Source organism: Nannobrachium achirus, assembly GCF_963921795.1.
Source record: "Nannobrachium achirus genome assembly, chromosome: 12".
NCBI classification, from domain to species: Eukaryota; Metazoa; Chordata; class Actinopteri; order Myctophiformes; family Myctophidae; genus Nannobrachium; species Nannobrachium achirus.
Window position 1 is genome coordinate 3,379,382 of NC_137832.1, and position 16,071 is coordinate 3,395,452.

At 41.1% G+C, this 16,071-nt stretch overlaps 1 protein-coding gene across 1 annotated transcript; it reads left to right on the forward strand.

The window, feature by feature from the left end:
* The first annotated feature begins 746 nt into the window (after positions 1 to 746).
* On the forward strand, positions 747 to 6,808 carry LOC308296018 (H-2 class II histocompatibility antigen, A-U alpha chain-like). Its single transcript, XM_080739127.1, has 4 exons — positions 747 to 891; positions 1,256 to 1,513; positions 1,886 to 2,173; positions 6,454 to 6,808. Exons 1-4 carry the CDS (start codon positions 825 to 827, stop codon positions 6,573 to 6,575), a joined length of 735 nt encoding a protein of 244 aa, XP_080595253.1. The 5' UTR covers positions 747 to 824; the 3' UTR covers positions 6,576 to 6,808.
* Positions 6,809 to 16,071: the final 9,263 nt, after the last annotated feature.

The window sequence follows — 16,071 nt, forward strand, 5'->3', positions numbered from 1 at the left end:
CCAGCGTCGGCAGGTTAGCATTTCGCCAGCGTTAGTTTTACTGAGGTTGGGGTTAGGGTTAAGGTTAGGTTTAGGGTTAAGGTGTTATACCTGCCGACGCTCCGTTCAGGCGAGGTCAAGCACTATTGAGTTTAGATGAAAGCAGTACTCTACTCTTAACTTACTCTGTGTGACAGGAAGAGTGACAATAATGAGGGAAAAACTAATTGAGGGATATTGAATGATGGACAGGATCTGTTGGCTTCCATACTACGGTCACAATAAATGGTAATGTGTGTGTGTGTGTGTGTGTGTGTGTGTGTGTGTGTGTGTGTGTGTGTGTGTGTGTGTGTGTGTGTGTGTGTGTGTGTGTGTGTGTGTGTGCGCGCGCGCATGTGTGTGTAGATCGGAGCACCCTACCAGTCACAGTTTGTACATGAGGTTAGACATAAGCAGCATATAAGCCTAAGGTACAGTATGTTCATAAGGTGCATACGGTGAATAAGGCTGGCCTACAGTATGTTCATAAGGTGCATACGGTGAATAAGGCTGGCCTACAGTATGTTCATAAGGTGCATAAGCAGTTCATAAGGAACATAAGCAGCAGCTATATACTGTATTATGTGCAATAATTCAGAACATCGTCTTCTTGGAAACAGATGATGTAACACCATATCTTTAATCTGATTGGCTGATTCATCTAAACTACAGAACAAATCCTCCTTCCTTCTCTTTCAGACTCCACAACGTCTCTTGAGGGCTAGGCTTAACATCTGATTATTATAATCTGTTAATTCTAATCAGTTTATTCTGATTTATTAAATTCAGTTGGGTTTTGATCAGTGATGATGAAGATTACAGCCACCCTCCTCATCCTCTCCTCTGTACTTCATGTCAAAGCCATCCCAGGAAGTAAGTTTATTATTTATGTTACTATATTAAATATAGGCTACACTTATATCTACTGTTAGGATATAAAATATACATTTGTAGTTCTAGGGTTATAACACACACACACACACACACACACACACACACACACACACACACACACACACACACACACACACACACACACACACACACACACACACACACTCAAAATCATATATTGTAGTGTGAATAAATAAGATTAAGAAGCTACTTGTGTATCCAACCTTTCACTTTATTTCAACTTTACACATGAATGTTTAATATGATGATATTGCTACTCATTGCTACTTTAAATCAGTTTGTTGTTGAATTTAATGTAATGTAATGTTTGTTTTATTTCCAGAGTTCCATGAGGAGATTAAAGTCCTTGGCTGTTCAGACACAATTAAAGACTCCTATAAAGAGGAGATGTTTGCACTGGATGGTGAAGTGTTGGCCTACGCAGACTTCAACAAAGGGAAGGTGGTGGATGCTCAGCCTCCATTTGTAGATCATATGTCCTACCAAGGAGCTTATGAAGTAGCTTTGGCTGAGATGGAGACCTGCAAAGCCGACCTGGTCACCATGCGCACTGTCTTGAAGAACCCACCAGTGAAACAAGGTACAGAAATATGAACTATAAACACAATATTTATTATCTAAAAATGATATCAAACATATTTGACATCAATGAAAATATTTAAATAGGCTATAAATATTTAGAATAATAAGAATAAACATACATTTGTCTTATCTACTCTCTTAAATGACATTGACCAGAGTGTGTGTGTGTGTGTGTGTGTGTGTGTGTGTGTGTGTGTGTGTGTGTGTGTGTGTGTGTGTGTGTGTGTGTGTGTGTGAGCGCATGCGCGCGCGTGTGTGCGTGTCCATGATGTTCTGTGGTGTATAGCTGACCCTGGGTCTGTTGGATTATCTATGTAACAAAAGTAACATATTATATATGTGTGTATCTTTGTGTATTTTGTGTCCCCAGTTGAACCTGACAGCCAGCTCTTCACCAAAGACGAGGCTGAAGTGGGCGTGGCCAACATTCTGGTGTGTCATGTGACTGGTTTCTATCCTGCTCCAGTGAGCGTCACATGGACCAGGAACAACCTCAACCTGACTGATGACATCACAGACACCGTCCCACAGCTCAACCTCAACCAGGATGGAACCTTCTACCAGTTCTCCAGACTGAAGTTCACTCCAGAGCAGGGAGACGTCTACAGCTGTACAGTCAACCACCAATCACTGAGCAGCCCTGAGACCAGATGGTGGGGTAAGAACTCTGTTCTGATCAATACTGTTTATTTAAACACTGTTTATACATAATAAACAATGTTTATAAGGGTAATAATAATAATAATAATAATAATTTACACTAATAGACACTGTTTATTTAAACACTGTTTATACATGATAAATAATGTCCATTAACACTGTTCTGATAGACACTGTTTATACTCCAGTAAGACGCCCTATGTAGGTAAAGGGCGAGGTTGCACACATGGGCCCGTGCACGCATCCGCCTGGGTGACAGCAGACTGCTGCGCGAGCGCTGGCGCTTTAGCATGGGATCAACTTTGACCAAAAAAATGCACAGACCTGGTTGGTTGTTTAAGTGTGCCCAAAATGTCTCTGTATTTGCCTAAATATGGAGATGACTGACGTCTGACATCATAGATATTTGACGTCATAGACCACATGAGACTGACGCACTATGTCCATATGGGCATTCCCATATTGCTTAATATTGATGACATCAGGGATCTCCATATATGGGCATAAAAGGGACAAGGACGGAATTCATTTGCAAGTGTGACTAAAAGGGGTTGTATTAGTGTGGGAGCCCTAACAAGGCATCATCTGGGAATGCCATATAAAGACTTAATATTGGCCGATAGGGCGTAAAATGTATGCTAATTAGTATGACCATGCAGGGCCTCGGGCCCTCCCAGTTAGGGCCAGGCCTTCATTTTCAAGCCCGTTGAGAACGCTGAGCCAGGGGTCATCAACATGTCCGTACATGGACATTCATGTCTGTGGTGAGACTTGGCAATGTCTGTGGCATTTTTTCTTTTTTTTTGAGGAGAAGAACATATTAGTTGCAGATTGAGCAAAAATCTGCAAAACACAGTGGAGGAGATAAGTAGCCTATAGATCAAGTTGAGCCTAGCTGCTCCTCCCTCTCTCTCACACTAAGTTGGCCAGTAGGCATAGCCAGATTAATGCACATGCTTTACGTGCTGAAGCATAGGGCACCATTTTGGGGGAGCACTAGACGGTGGGGAGAAAGTGAAAGAAGACAGAACTATCACTGCAAAAGTGCAGAAATTTATAGCAAAGGAGCGCTAAAACAGTGAAACCTGTCCGCGAAGCATTTTTTTTCCACACCCCTGATTTCGGGAGAGGACAAATTACAGGTTGAGGAAACCCAGAAGGCACCAAAATCCATACTTACTGATACCAGTAAGACTCCCTAATCGGGAGATAAGCGACCGTTGGTCGCTTATCTCCACAAATAGGCCAAAAGTTTGTTTTACCAATTATCAAGACATACGGGCAGTTGACAGTTTGCCATGGTTACTCATTGAAGTTGAATCTCCATATATGGAGATAACCTACGCATCACACTAAGTCTGACCTCACCAGCCCATATTTGGGCATGAGCAACTTATGTCTCCATATATGGAGATATGATGATACAATACACAAACGAGCCCTACAGTATAAAGGGGCAATTCTTGCCAGGAAAGAAGCATTTCTTCGACTCAGACCTTATCGCCAGGGTTGGCTTATAGCAGCTGTCGGTAGGACCATATATGGATTCTGTTAGTGTGGATCTCCTAACAGGGCATCATCTGGGATACAATCCCTTTTATGCCCATATATGGAGATCCCTAACATAATCCCTTTCATGCCCATATATGGAGATCCCTAACAGAATCCCTTTTATGCCCATATATGGAGATCCCTAACAGCATCCCTTTTATGCCCATATATGGAGATCACTAACAGCTAACAGAATCCCTTTTATGCCCATATATGGAGATCCCTAACAGAATCCCTTTTATGCCCATATATGGAGATCCCTAACAGAATCCCTTTTATGCCCATATATGGAGATCCCTAACAGAATCCCTTTTATGCCCAGTTGGTTGCTAGGGTAAAAAAACATGGTTGCTATGGTAAACAGTTGGTTGCTAGGGTAAACAGTTGGTTGCTAGGGTAAAACCATGGTTGCTAAGGTGGTTGCTAACGTACACTAACAGACCAGCAACAACAGACTGTTGCCACAGCAACGTACACAAAGGTTTGTGTACACATGTGGTGTGATGTCATACTGAAGATATATGACATCACACCGTACACAAACAAAGGTGTGACGTGTGAAGGACGGACGGCCGGTGGAGGTTTTCATAGTAAACTGCTCCCTGACGGTCGCAAACAAACTGTCTCTACTCTCTACACCTTGGTAAATAGATTCCATTCTATTTGGGACCTGACATTCTCAAGTGAGATTTTCTCCAGGATTTCAAGTTCAAAGTTGATGACACGGTAATCTCTAGCAAGGAAGAGATAACCTTTGGCAGTGGCGGCTGGTTATTTTTCCTCCAGGGGGAGCGCTAGCCGAGCTTAAAAAAAGAAGAAAAAAAAACACAAAATAGAACCACTCAAAAGTAAAAAGTTCACTGTGCCATTTGCATAAGGGTATTTTTAACTTCTTGTGAATGAATCAAATGAGTCTCTTAAATTGGTTAATCCTTGACTTCGACACAGTTCCTTATAAGCTTCACTCTGTCACCTTTAACTATTCACTTTAGTGACTAACCTTTAAAACGTCTTCTTCAGAATGAAGCCTTTTCTTGGTGAACTGGTGTCCTTGTGGTTAAACTTAAACAATGAGTTGCTGCTGTCTTGGTGAGCCGTCCACGGGCATGAAGGGGTTAATGTCCACCACCTCGCAGCATTGGGAACTGCGAGTGAGAGCAGACTCCTGCTGCTACAGTACATTGTAGCCAGTATATGCGCTCCAAACCTGCGCTCCGCGACCTCCTACTTCCTTCTATTGAAGAGGACTGCATTGCGCGTGTACAAATTAAAGCGAGACTCAATGGACAAAGATCTTTGCGCACACAGAACGTTACTGATAGGTGATATCGCTTGTCACCTATCAGTAACGTTCTACAACATAGGACATTTATGAAGCGGTGAAAGCCGCTTCCAAGGAGTGGCTTTGTGTGTCACGTTCATGTCCATATATGGTCATTCCAGTCCAGAATGAACAGGTTTTATCTGTCTCGTACATCCAGAATATGTGTGTAGTGTCCGTCCCGGTCTGATGATTGGATGATTAAAAATTTCCAATGAGACCATACTTTGAGGATTGGTCAAGCTTCACATGACAATTCGGCCCTCCAGATAAAATCATTCATTCATTCAGAATTTAAAGAATGTATAGATCACAGAGTTCATAGCTCTAGAACACATAGAATAAAAGTTCACCGCTTCACTTCGAACCGAGGTTTGATTTTTATTTTTTATCAACAAATTGAGTGGCATTCACGGCAGATTATACCTTTTACTTACTAGTTAATACTCACTGTTATATTATATTTACCTTGCTGGCTTGCTCATTTTAAATAAATCACAGAATGCAGAATTCAAAATATATTTTATTCTTTTGCCTCGGGGGTGCGGCACACTTGCTATTTGGGTTTGTATTCTTGACACATACCTGTCTGGTGAAAGCAATGGTGTTCAAAAAAGTAAATCAAAGAAGTTTCTCTCACACATGCTAGCCTATGAGCTCCCTGTCGGCAACAGACACTTTCCGCCTTCTTCTGCCGCCGATTCTTTGCCGAATCTGTTTGGTTAAAGCCAGCTTTAGATGGCTCAGGGTAGAAGACAAGGTTGAACAACAAAAAATGGGATTGGCTTTCAAAATAGTCAATGCAACTCTGCCCTCAGTACCCACATATCTGACCAAACATCTCCAAAAAGTTAGCGACAACCACACCCACAGCACCAGAGGGAGCACACACAATGATCTGATAATAACACAAACACATAAGACAAATATGGGTAAATTCTCCTTCTACAACACTGCCACCCAGCTGTGGAATTATTTGACTACCTCCCTTAAAACATACAGTATACTGTAGCTCACTGGCCTCTTTCAAAACAGCCCTGAAAACTCTGAAAAGTGTAATAAAATATTCAACCAATCAATTAGCTGGGACAATAGTGGATGTAGAGCCCTGTGCAAACCTTCAAAACATTCAGAAAAGAAACCAACCAACAACACTACAACAACGAAAATCGTGGTATGAAAAATGTAAGGTCCCTGGGGGACCCTGACGTGGACCCAGGCATGACTTATGGCAGACTGCTGATGATTTGTAACTGCCCACCCACCCTATAGGCAATGTTAATATAGCATGTGTATGTATATAACTGTGTGTGTGTGTGTGTGTGTGTGTGTGTGTGTGTGTGTGTGTGTGTGTGTGTGTGTGTGTGTGTGTGTGTGTGTGTGTGTGTGTGTGTGTTTCTCTCCAGATGTGGAACAGGACCAGCCCAGTGTGGGTCCAGCTGTGTTCTGTGGGGTGGGGCTGACCCTGGGTCTGCTGGGGGTTGCCATGGGAACCTTCTTCCTCATCAAAGGAAATGAATGCAACTAAAAGAACAAACAGAGATAATCATGTGTGTTGTGTTCATTTAATCATTTTAATTATCTTCTAATGAGTCAAACACAGAGATACTTATGTAGTAAATAATGGTGTTCATTTCATCTTTAATTATAGCCATGTTCAGAGTTTATCCATTGTCTAAACACAGTTCATTATCACTTTATTGGGAATTAACAGGTCTGTAGACTGACATTATCATGTTTTATGTTTCTTTGGTTTTAATAACATTTGTTTATGAATGAATGATTTGCAGAAACAATTAGATTTGTATTGTTTCAGTTACACTTAATACAATCTTAAATAAAACATATTGCATATTGTCATTGTGAGATGCAATGCCGCAGCCCTATTAACACGTCCAGGGAAGTGTTAACTGGTTACCATGCAATAGCCAGCGCCTCACCGTGGCCACAAGTGAAGAAACCTTTTTTTCATTACGGATTATATTGGTTTTTTTTTCTAGATAGATATTCATTTGCATTTGTCATATTGCTGTTGATGTACTGACATTTAATCTTGTTTATTATTGTAATGTTTTTTTTCTGCTTATTATAAGACGCTTTGGATTAAAAGCGTCTGCTAAATGCCTAAATTGTAAACTGTAAACTGTAAGGAAAACACTCATTTCCCATGATGCCTCGTGATATACACATCCAGCGACATCCGGCCTTCCATTGCATTGTATTCATCCTCGCTGCAGAATAATTGATATATCTAGGCTTATTTTCCCATATCGCTTGTTTAGTCAAAACTGCCTGTTTTCAATGGACCATCTGCAGCGGTTCACAAACTATGGGTCCCGACCCAAACTGGGGTCGCGGGTAGGTGACAGTGGGGTCACGTATTAGCAACCAAAAAAAAAGTGTGGTCGTCGCCACCAACCATAGAGTTAAAGAGATCAAAATGAAGGAGACGGCCGCTTGACTACACTGTTTGTCACACTCCGGCTCCAACACAGACGGAGAAGAAAAACTCAAGAGACACACAAGGCAAGCCCTAGCACTGCCATTAAGTGGCGGAGGCCACTCATTGATATTGGTGTTTCTCATTAGAGGCCAAGCCACGAAGTGGTTGATATTGTTGTTTTTATTATTCCGCCTTTTTTTCTGTACTGGCTTGACCGTGCAGTCGCTTTTTATGAAACTCGGCAATATGGTAGAGGACTATGCCAAGCAGTGAAAACACAAAGCTTGCAACGATTGCCCAGAGGGTGGCGCTGTTTGAAAGTGCAAACTTTGAACAGGTATAGCTCATGCTCTGTTTGACATACAACCATGAAACCTGGACACTAGGGATGCGAATCTCGACCACTGAGGCGATACGATACGCATCACGATACACTACCAGCGATACGATATAATTGCGATACATTGAAATCTTGCCGATACGATTCATCACGATTCACCCCTGACCCCGATACGATGCGATATGATTCACGATAATTTGCGATACACCTCTGGTCCTTACGATGCGATACGATTCACGATTCGGTGCGATTCAACACAATGCAAAGGATACTAAAGGATACTAAAAATGCATTACATTTAATTTCCAAACAATTTATTGTTTCACTGTTATACTAGGCTCTGTCTAACAATCCAACTTATTGAAATCTGGGAGAACACTCCTTGCTGGCTAGGAGAATTGTTTGATTAATACTATATCATTATGTCATTATTATATATCATTACATCCTCAACAGGTGGTCAGGGACCCCTAGGGTTCCTCAAAGTTATGTGAGGCGGCCAAATATTAATAGTTAGTTGTTACAGTAACCAATTGAACCCTAGCAAGTAGCAACCCTATAGAGGAACATTAGCCAATACATTAACACTTATTGAGGGTTTAAGAGATAATAATTCATGGATTATAATGAATACATAAACATAAACATAAATCCATCATATTAATAGAAAAGATAATGTGTGAACAAATAAACACAACATAGTAATGTATTAATGTCACTGATGATATAGTGCTGTCAAACAAGTCTCTGACAAGTTTTAATCTGCAACAGTTTTATATAATAGCCTACAGTAGTCTAACATAGCCTACAGTGGGGGTCCCTGCTTGATCTCTCTCTTCTCAGTTAAGGATCCTTGACCTGTATTATTATTATATTGTATGAATATAATCTTGGATTTTGCCATTCCTTGCCAAAATGTTTTAAAACGTAGATATTTGAGTCACAACGCGTCGCGTTGTAAGCTTGTAGGTCTGCTATTTAGGTGCGTGCGCGACACCGTCGAGCTGCCAAGTATAAATCAGGCTCCAGCCTGAGCCTCTCTTTGCAGAGGGAACAGCAGCAGCAGAAGAGTTACAGTAACAAGTTGTGAAACAGTGTCAAATACTTTGTTTTAATCGCTAGCTGCACGCCCAGTATCGTTGTTGTAGTTCATACGTGTGTGTAGTTAAAGCGTGGAAGCTTCTGCTTTGTTTAAATCAATTCCGTCGCAGACTCAACAAGAAGAACAAACGGGTGTGGAATGTGGATCATAATATCACGCAACGTGCTCCAGTCCAGTGACACAACAACGGATCACATCAGCGAACATTGGACAGGGATGTTATAAAGCTAAACGTGGTACTAATCTTGCATGTTTAACCAGTGGGCTCACGACTAGGGATGGAGCTTGTTAATTTTTATTGATAATGAGCACCTTATCGATCATGCTTATCGAGCCGGGCTTTTATCGAGCCCACTATTGAGCATTTTCTGTTATTTTGTGGAAAGACATGATGAGACACTATCAATTCTGAAGCTTTTTTAAATATTTTATAAATATATAGGCATATATATATATATATATATATATATATATATATATATATAGTTTTACAGTACTATTCATAAATTAATAATAAGCACCCGTTGTAAAACTATACTATTGTATAATAATTAGGTATATAAAAACTATATGCTAACTTTTCCACGTCTCTTTTTTTTTACTGTAAATGCATATCTATGTTTTCCATTATCTTTTCTTTATTTTAAGCAACAACACAAATCTATATATGCACTACATTTAACTAGGGCCTTCAAATACAGTACTTTAACAGACAGAAGGCAAGTAACCTTTTTATTTTTGGAAAATATTTGAAGAAACTAAATGTGTACTGTCTCTTTAACTCATACCCTGCCAAAAAAAAATGTTTTCTATAATAAAAATGTCTTTTTAACTATGGCCTTTCCTGCCAGACGTCTTCTGGACATCTTTTTTTTTTAAATAATAAAAACATATATTTTTTTTAAAACAACAGTGTACTAGGCATGATCGCAATCGCGAAATTGCATGTTTAACCCATAGAGTTATAATAAGAATAGAGAGGACACCAGATATCCCCGCCCGTCCACTTGCATTGAGTTGCTCACCCAGCGCATGAGGCGTTTCACCCCTCCTTCCGGCTAGTAAAACCGTGACGTAGTGGGTCTACTGTGACGCATTTTTCGTCATAATTTGTGTTCATGGACGCGCTTCATGAACGAGCACTTCCGGTATGAACGCGCGCCAATACAAAGAAGCCTAGACGCGCGTTCATGTAAGTAGACCCTACTGCAGTACCTCAAAACGGCCACCATGTCCATTTGGTTTCAGGGCGCCCCCAGGGTTCTGGGGGCTTGGTTTAACCCCCATACCAACCCCATCTTTCAAACATGGCAGCCATGTTTGTTTACATTTGAAGAAAACATAAGGGCTGCCTTCTCCTGAATGCCTGAACGGATTTCCAAGCGGATTTTCTTTTTTTTTGAAAGCTGTGAAAAGCATGCACATGCATAGTGCATGATCTGTGCACGAATGTGTGCACCAGCGTGCACACTATTTTTTTAACCCTTTGTTGGCGAAACAGCAATATAAGAGGTCCCACTTTAAATATGGCACCGACTGAGTTAAAAGTGTAATGTATAACGCATAGTACGACGATGTCATGCAACAAAAAGATCCCAATCAACAAGCTCACACCGCGTCTGCCCGCACCGCGTTGTGATCTTGTAGATCTGCTATTTTCGGTAGACTGAGAAGAAGTCAGCTGGCAACGTTACGGATTAATTCGCACGGAGCAATATATTATAACTCTATGGCAGGGATTTTGGGTATCCCAAACGGATTATTATCAATGGAATCATTCATATTTTCAAGCACCACATACTTTGGGTGGAAGAGAACGGTTGTCGCGCTGCTGCAACAGCCGACGCTGCTGGCGTTGTTTCAACTCGTCGCAGACATTCAAAGTTATTGCACATGGGTGGGTGTGATGCAAGTGTTCCCTTCCGATCATGTAACCGTGGCCGTGCTGCATATAGCCTATTATTGCATTTAGCTCTCCCCTTGTCTTTTCTAAAATGTAACCAAACGTTAGTGTTTCACGCAACCATTGTTCCACGGTGACGGCACGCACTTGCAAAGTCCCGTCCCGGCGGCCCATGACGTGACGTTATGACGCTTACCCGATAACAGAAGCTCGACAAGCAAAAGCTTATTGATACTCGGGTCTCGATAAATTCAGAACCGGGTTTGTAATGGACCCGGTTTTCAGGCTCCATCCCTACTCACGACTCACGAGTGCTGTCTGTCTGCATTCGGTCGGGTCGGGTGTTCACTGCGCTCCGCTGAGCAGCTCAGTGCTGCTGTAAAAGACGCATGTCTGTAGAGTCGCTACAAGTGCTTTTTGGGGGGAGGGCTGATGGGGTATTCAATGTGCCTCGGAAACACAGGATAGAATGAAATACTATTATGCAAAAAACGATCCAACCGTGGAGTGTACCGATCCAGACACTCACGATACGATACAATCACGATTCCAGCCGCCAATTGTACCGATCCACCCTGAATGAACCGATTCACTCGCGTTGCGCACGTTTGTATCGCGATTACGATTCGTACCGGTATATCTTCGCATCCCTACTGGACACACATATGAGTCTCCTCATGCCGAACAACTTTGCCACTCTGACTTTTGACCTCTGTCCTTTAGATCTCCCACCATTTTGAATTATATGAAAAACAGTAAAAATCGATATCCTCCTGGGATTTTTGCGTCACGTGCACAGAACTTTTTTTTTATATGAACTATGGACCAATATCTAAAGATCTGTCTGATTGGATCTTTTTAAAATTGAAACAGTCTTTTTTAATAATTCAATGAATATTGCAGTTTTATGCAAATTATTCTTCTGCCTCTAAAACATACATGCAAAGTCACATGTTCATGATGAAATAATGTATGGGTTATGGCCCATCATAGTACAGTCTGCAGTGATAAGTCATCACCATGGTGTAGTTTTCTAGCTATCACCTACTGTAGGCTTTGTTATCCATTTTTAGGTGATAGCTTAAACTACTCCACGGTGAGGTTATAGCTCTTCACCTTGGACTATGGTATAGAGGCTTTAGTCTAGAAGGCTTTAGTCTAGAAGGCTTTAGTCTAGAAGGTTATCACTGAAACCAATCTTACCCCAATTGGTCAAATGCGGGCTCTATATCAATTTTAGCCATTTTGAACAGTTTGTAAAACGCTTGAACCCATTTTTATCCTGGGATTTTTGAGCAATTTGCATGAAACGTTCTACACGCCATCTAAGGACCTTTATCTAACATGCCTATATATGAAGTGCACACAAAATAATACATAAAATAATAACTAGAATTGAAATATTTCAATATTAAGCTTCAATATTAAACTCGGCTAAACCAATGTACTTGACTGTTTTGCATTTCTGTCTAATAAATTATTCAATCAGTCAATTGACCTAAGACCTAATCACGACCCACCCGTGGGTCAAACATTTTGTACTTTTTCGTGTAATTCTGGACTTTCACTTGTTTTCTATATATTTCTATATTGCAGTGTTGATAGTTTGGTCAAGTAGTCTATTATTGCTATCAAAATATCAATGGCGATCATTAGTAGGCTATGAAACCCTTAATTTTACATAAGGACAAAACCCGGAATGCAAGTACTTAGTACTTTTAAATGTAATTAGTTACACCACTGATGACTGGCCATATCACGCCAACAATAACTGTAAATACTCAAAATGCAATATTGTACATTTACACCACTACAATGATTGTGATGTAATTTTCCAACATTTGGGTATTTTTTACTTTTGATACTGTAAGTATATTTAGATGGCAATACTTGGTACTTTTACAGTAAGACAGTAGGTTAACACATTTGAACACAGACCTTGTTTTACTTGTAACAGAGTACTTTTACTTAGGTAGTAGCCTACTTTTTCCATCTCGCAGCATCCACGTTGGTGTTGTAAAAAGATTGGGGCAAAACACATGCAGGCAGTGAGAAATAGACATCCATGCCTTGATTTCATCCACAACATATTAGGCCTAATCCTAAAATCGGAAATGTTATTGGAGCCTATACCAGCAGAAAGAGACCATACTTATTCGTTTGTGTCACTGGCTCTATAAAGAATGCTTGCTGCTTTAGCACATTCAACTGCTAGCACATTCAACTGTGTGAGCCTTTCAATGATTTGCCCGGCGAGTGCAAACGAATGTGATGTGAGCCTAGCTCCGCCAGCCTGAGGAGTTCAGTGTGAATTTGCGAGCGGTTCCTGATCACGTGACTGCAGGACTGATTTTTTGTTTGAGCTGTCAGCTTAGCTCAACAGCTAATAATTATAAATATAGCTGCAAGCAGTGATAAAGCAGACAAAACGCCTCAAATCATGAACACAGCCTGCAATGTGCTTGAAATTTTGCACGCATATTCCCACTAGGTCAAGGAACAGATGCCAACCTTCTCACATTGGCCTGTTATAGGGCCACCAGCGGGTCAACTTTTGCAAAACACATTTTTGAAACAAAATGCCTCAAATCACGCATGCAGCATCCGATTGCCATGAAAGGCCCCAGGGGTCTCGAGCTCAATTTGCCTTGGGGCCGCTGGAGGCTGAATCTGGCTGAGGCTGGGCCGCAGCCTCAGCGCACATGCACACTCGCGCCCGCACCCGCGCCGCAGAACAATATACAAATCAACGAATCCGCCCGCCCCGCAACCCGCATTTAAAAAAAAGATGGTATATCATCTCCACAATAGCTCATCTTTATATACGGCTCTTCTAAGTACCCAAAGTCGCTTTACAGAAAGGTTTACAGTAGCACAATATTGTCATGGGCTAAATAAACAAACGTGGTGTTCAAATTGGCATTTAGCCTAAAAGACATTCATTCAAAGACGTTCATTCTCTCTGGGGCATCGTCGGGGTGAGAATGGCGTTTCAGGTTTTATGTCAATCATATTTATACAGCGCCTCGCACATCAGAGTTGCCGTGCAACGACCCATACCTTTTCTGAGCTGAGGTCTCGCAACAGGGTGTTTTAACAAAGAAACAAGCCTATATCCATATCAATAGACCTGTAGGTGTTGAACAACCTTCGCGGGACGTCTCTAGAAGAGCGACCCCCCAAACATTGAATCAGCGCTGCAACACTGCTCGCACTTTAAACAGAAGACGGACAATATTAAATCCTGTTGGTTATTGATTAATCACCAGATTGGAGAGAAGGGAGCGACTCGACTCGAGGTGAGCGTGGTTGGTTCATTCAGTCAAAAAATCCTTCTCACTTGCGAAAGTTGTGTTTCAAATCGTATCCGTTGACTGGCTGGTTATACTGTATAACTTAACCGACACAAAGTATTTATAAACGGACTTGTGTGGATGAGAGACATATAAGTGAAATCCTGATCAACGACACGCGTTGAATTGTTTGTGCATCTTCTCTCTGCTGTGCTCACGACCTCACGTTGTGTCAAATGTTGGCAAAATGAGGTTCGCGGCCCCAACAGGAGCGGGACGGTCCTCGCACCAAGGAGCGGAGGAGAAACCTCGCTCCTCTCTGGCGCATTTTAAAACTTGCTCCCTCGTGCTATTCAAACGTTGTATTCTTATTCTTATAGGCCTACTCTTATTAAAGGAGTGGCGACACCGGCCGAAAATTAACATTATGATACAGTAGGTCACGTCAACACAGTCTCACTGCCTGGGAGTCATATTCTGACGTATGGGCAGAACGGCGCTGAGTCACATTCTGACTCCCCACCAGTCACCGTTTGACTAAAGGGACGACCGACGGCGGTCACGTGCTGTCCGTGGGTTCCCATTGACACAATAGCAATACACAACGTGAGTTAAAATACATGATTGATTGCATTATATAACACACCTTGCCACCCAGATAACACTGAAAAATATTCTGAGCATTTTCATACCAGGCTGGTAACTCTCTGATTTATACTGGATGAGAACTAGAGCTCTGAAGTTGTTATATTTTACTTTCAAATTGCTTCCGCATTCCTTGTGTACGTGCTGATGTCATTAGCAGAGGTGGAAAAAGTACTCACATTTTCTACTAAAGTAAAAGTATCAATACTTTGAAAATAGCAGATCTAGCAGCTCACAACGCGTCGTTGTGAGCTTGTAGATCGGCTATTTTAGAATAGTCACGGTATAAAATAGGGCTAAAGTGGTATATGTATGTTTTATTATAATTTATATCAGCAAAGTAACTATAGTAACCTATAGGCTATATACTTTTCAAATAAATGTAGTGGAGTAAAAGTACAACATTTGGATCCCAGATGTAGTGGAGTAGAATAAAGGTATTTGCATTTGGAGTACAAAGTACAAAGTACAAGTACAAATACCTCAGTCAAAACTGTAGTTAAGTACAGTACTTAAGTAAAAGTACTTAGTTACTTTACACCACTGGTCTGCCAAAATGATGTAATAAACTATCATCCATCCATCTATCTATCTGTCTGTCTATATACATACACTCTTCATGTCAATATCTATATATCTATTGATCCATCTATTGATCTACCGATCTATATCTGTGCGCTCATCTAGCAATGAATTAATAATATTTTATTGTCCTAGATAATGTAATGGCGAGAGTACAAGACAAGTGCTCCCACAAACTCACACATCCGTTTCCGTTTCCGCCTCAATAACACGTTTAGTTTAGTGCATAATACATTTATTTAGTTTCCATAATTTGCGTTTCATTATTTATATCGAATGTTATCGGAGTTGGTCCATCACGTTGTTGTTATCTATGTTATTAGTGGCCAAGGCCACGAAGTGGCAAATGGCCACTCATTGTTATTGGACTTCATCACTATTATTATTATTATTCCGCCACTTTTTCTCTAGCGGCTAGACCGTGCAGTCGCTTTTTACGAAACTCGGCAGTATGGCAGAGGACTATGCCAAACGGCTAAAACGCGAAGCTCGCAACAATCGGCCAAAGGGTGGCGCTGTAGGAAGCCTTTGAAAAATGCCAACTTTGAACTGGTGTAGCTCATGCCCTGTTTCAGGTACAGCAATGAAACCTGTATACACTTATGCGTCTCCTCATGCCGAACAACTTTTACGCTCTGACTTTTGACCTCTGACCTTTACTTCTCCCACAATTTTGAATTATATGAAAAACAGTCAAAATCTATCTCCTCCTGGGA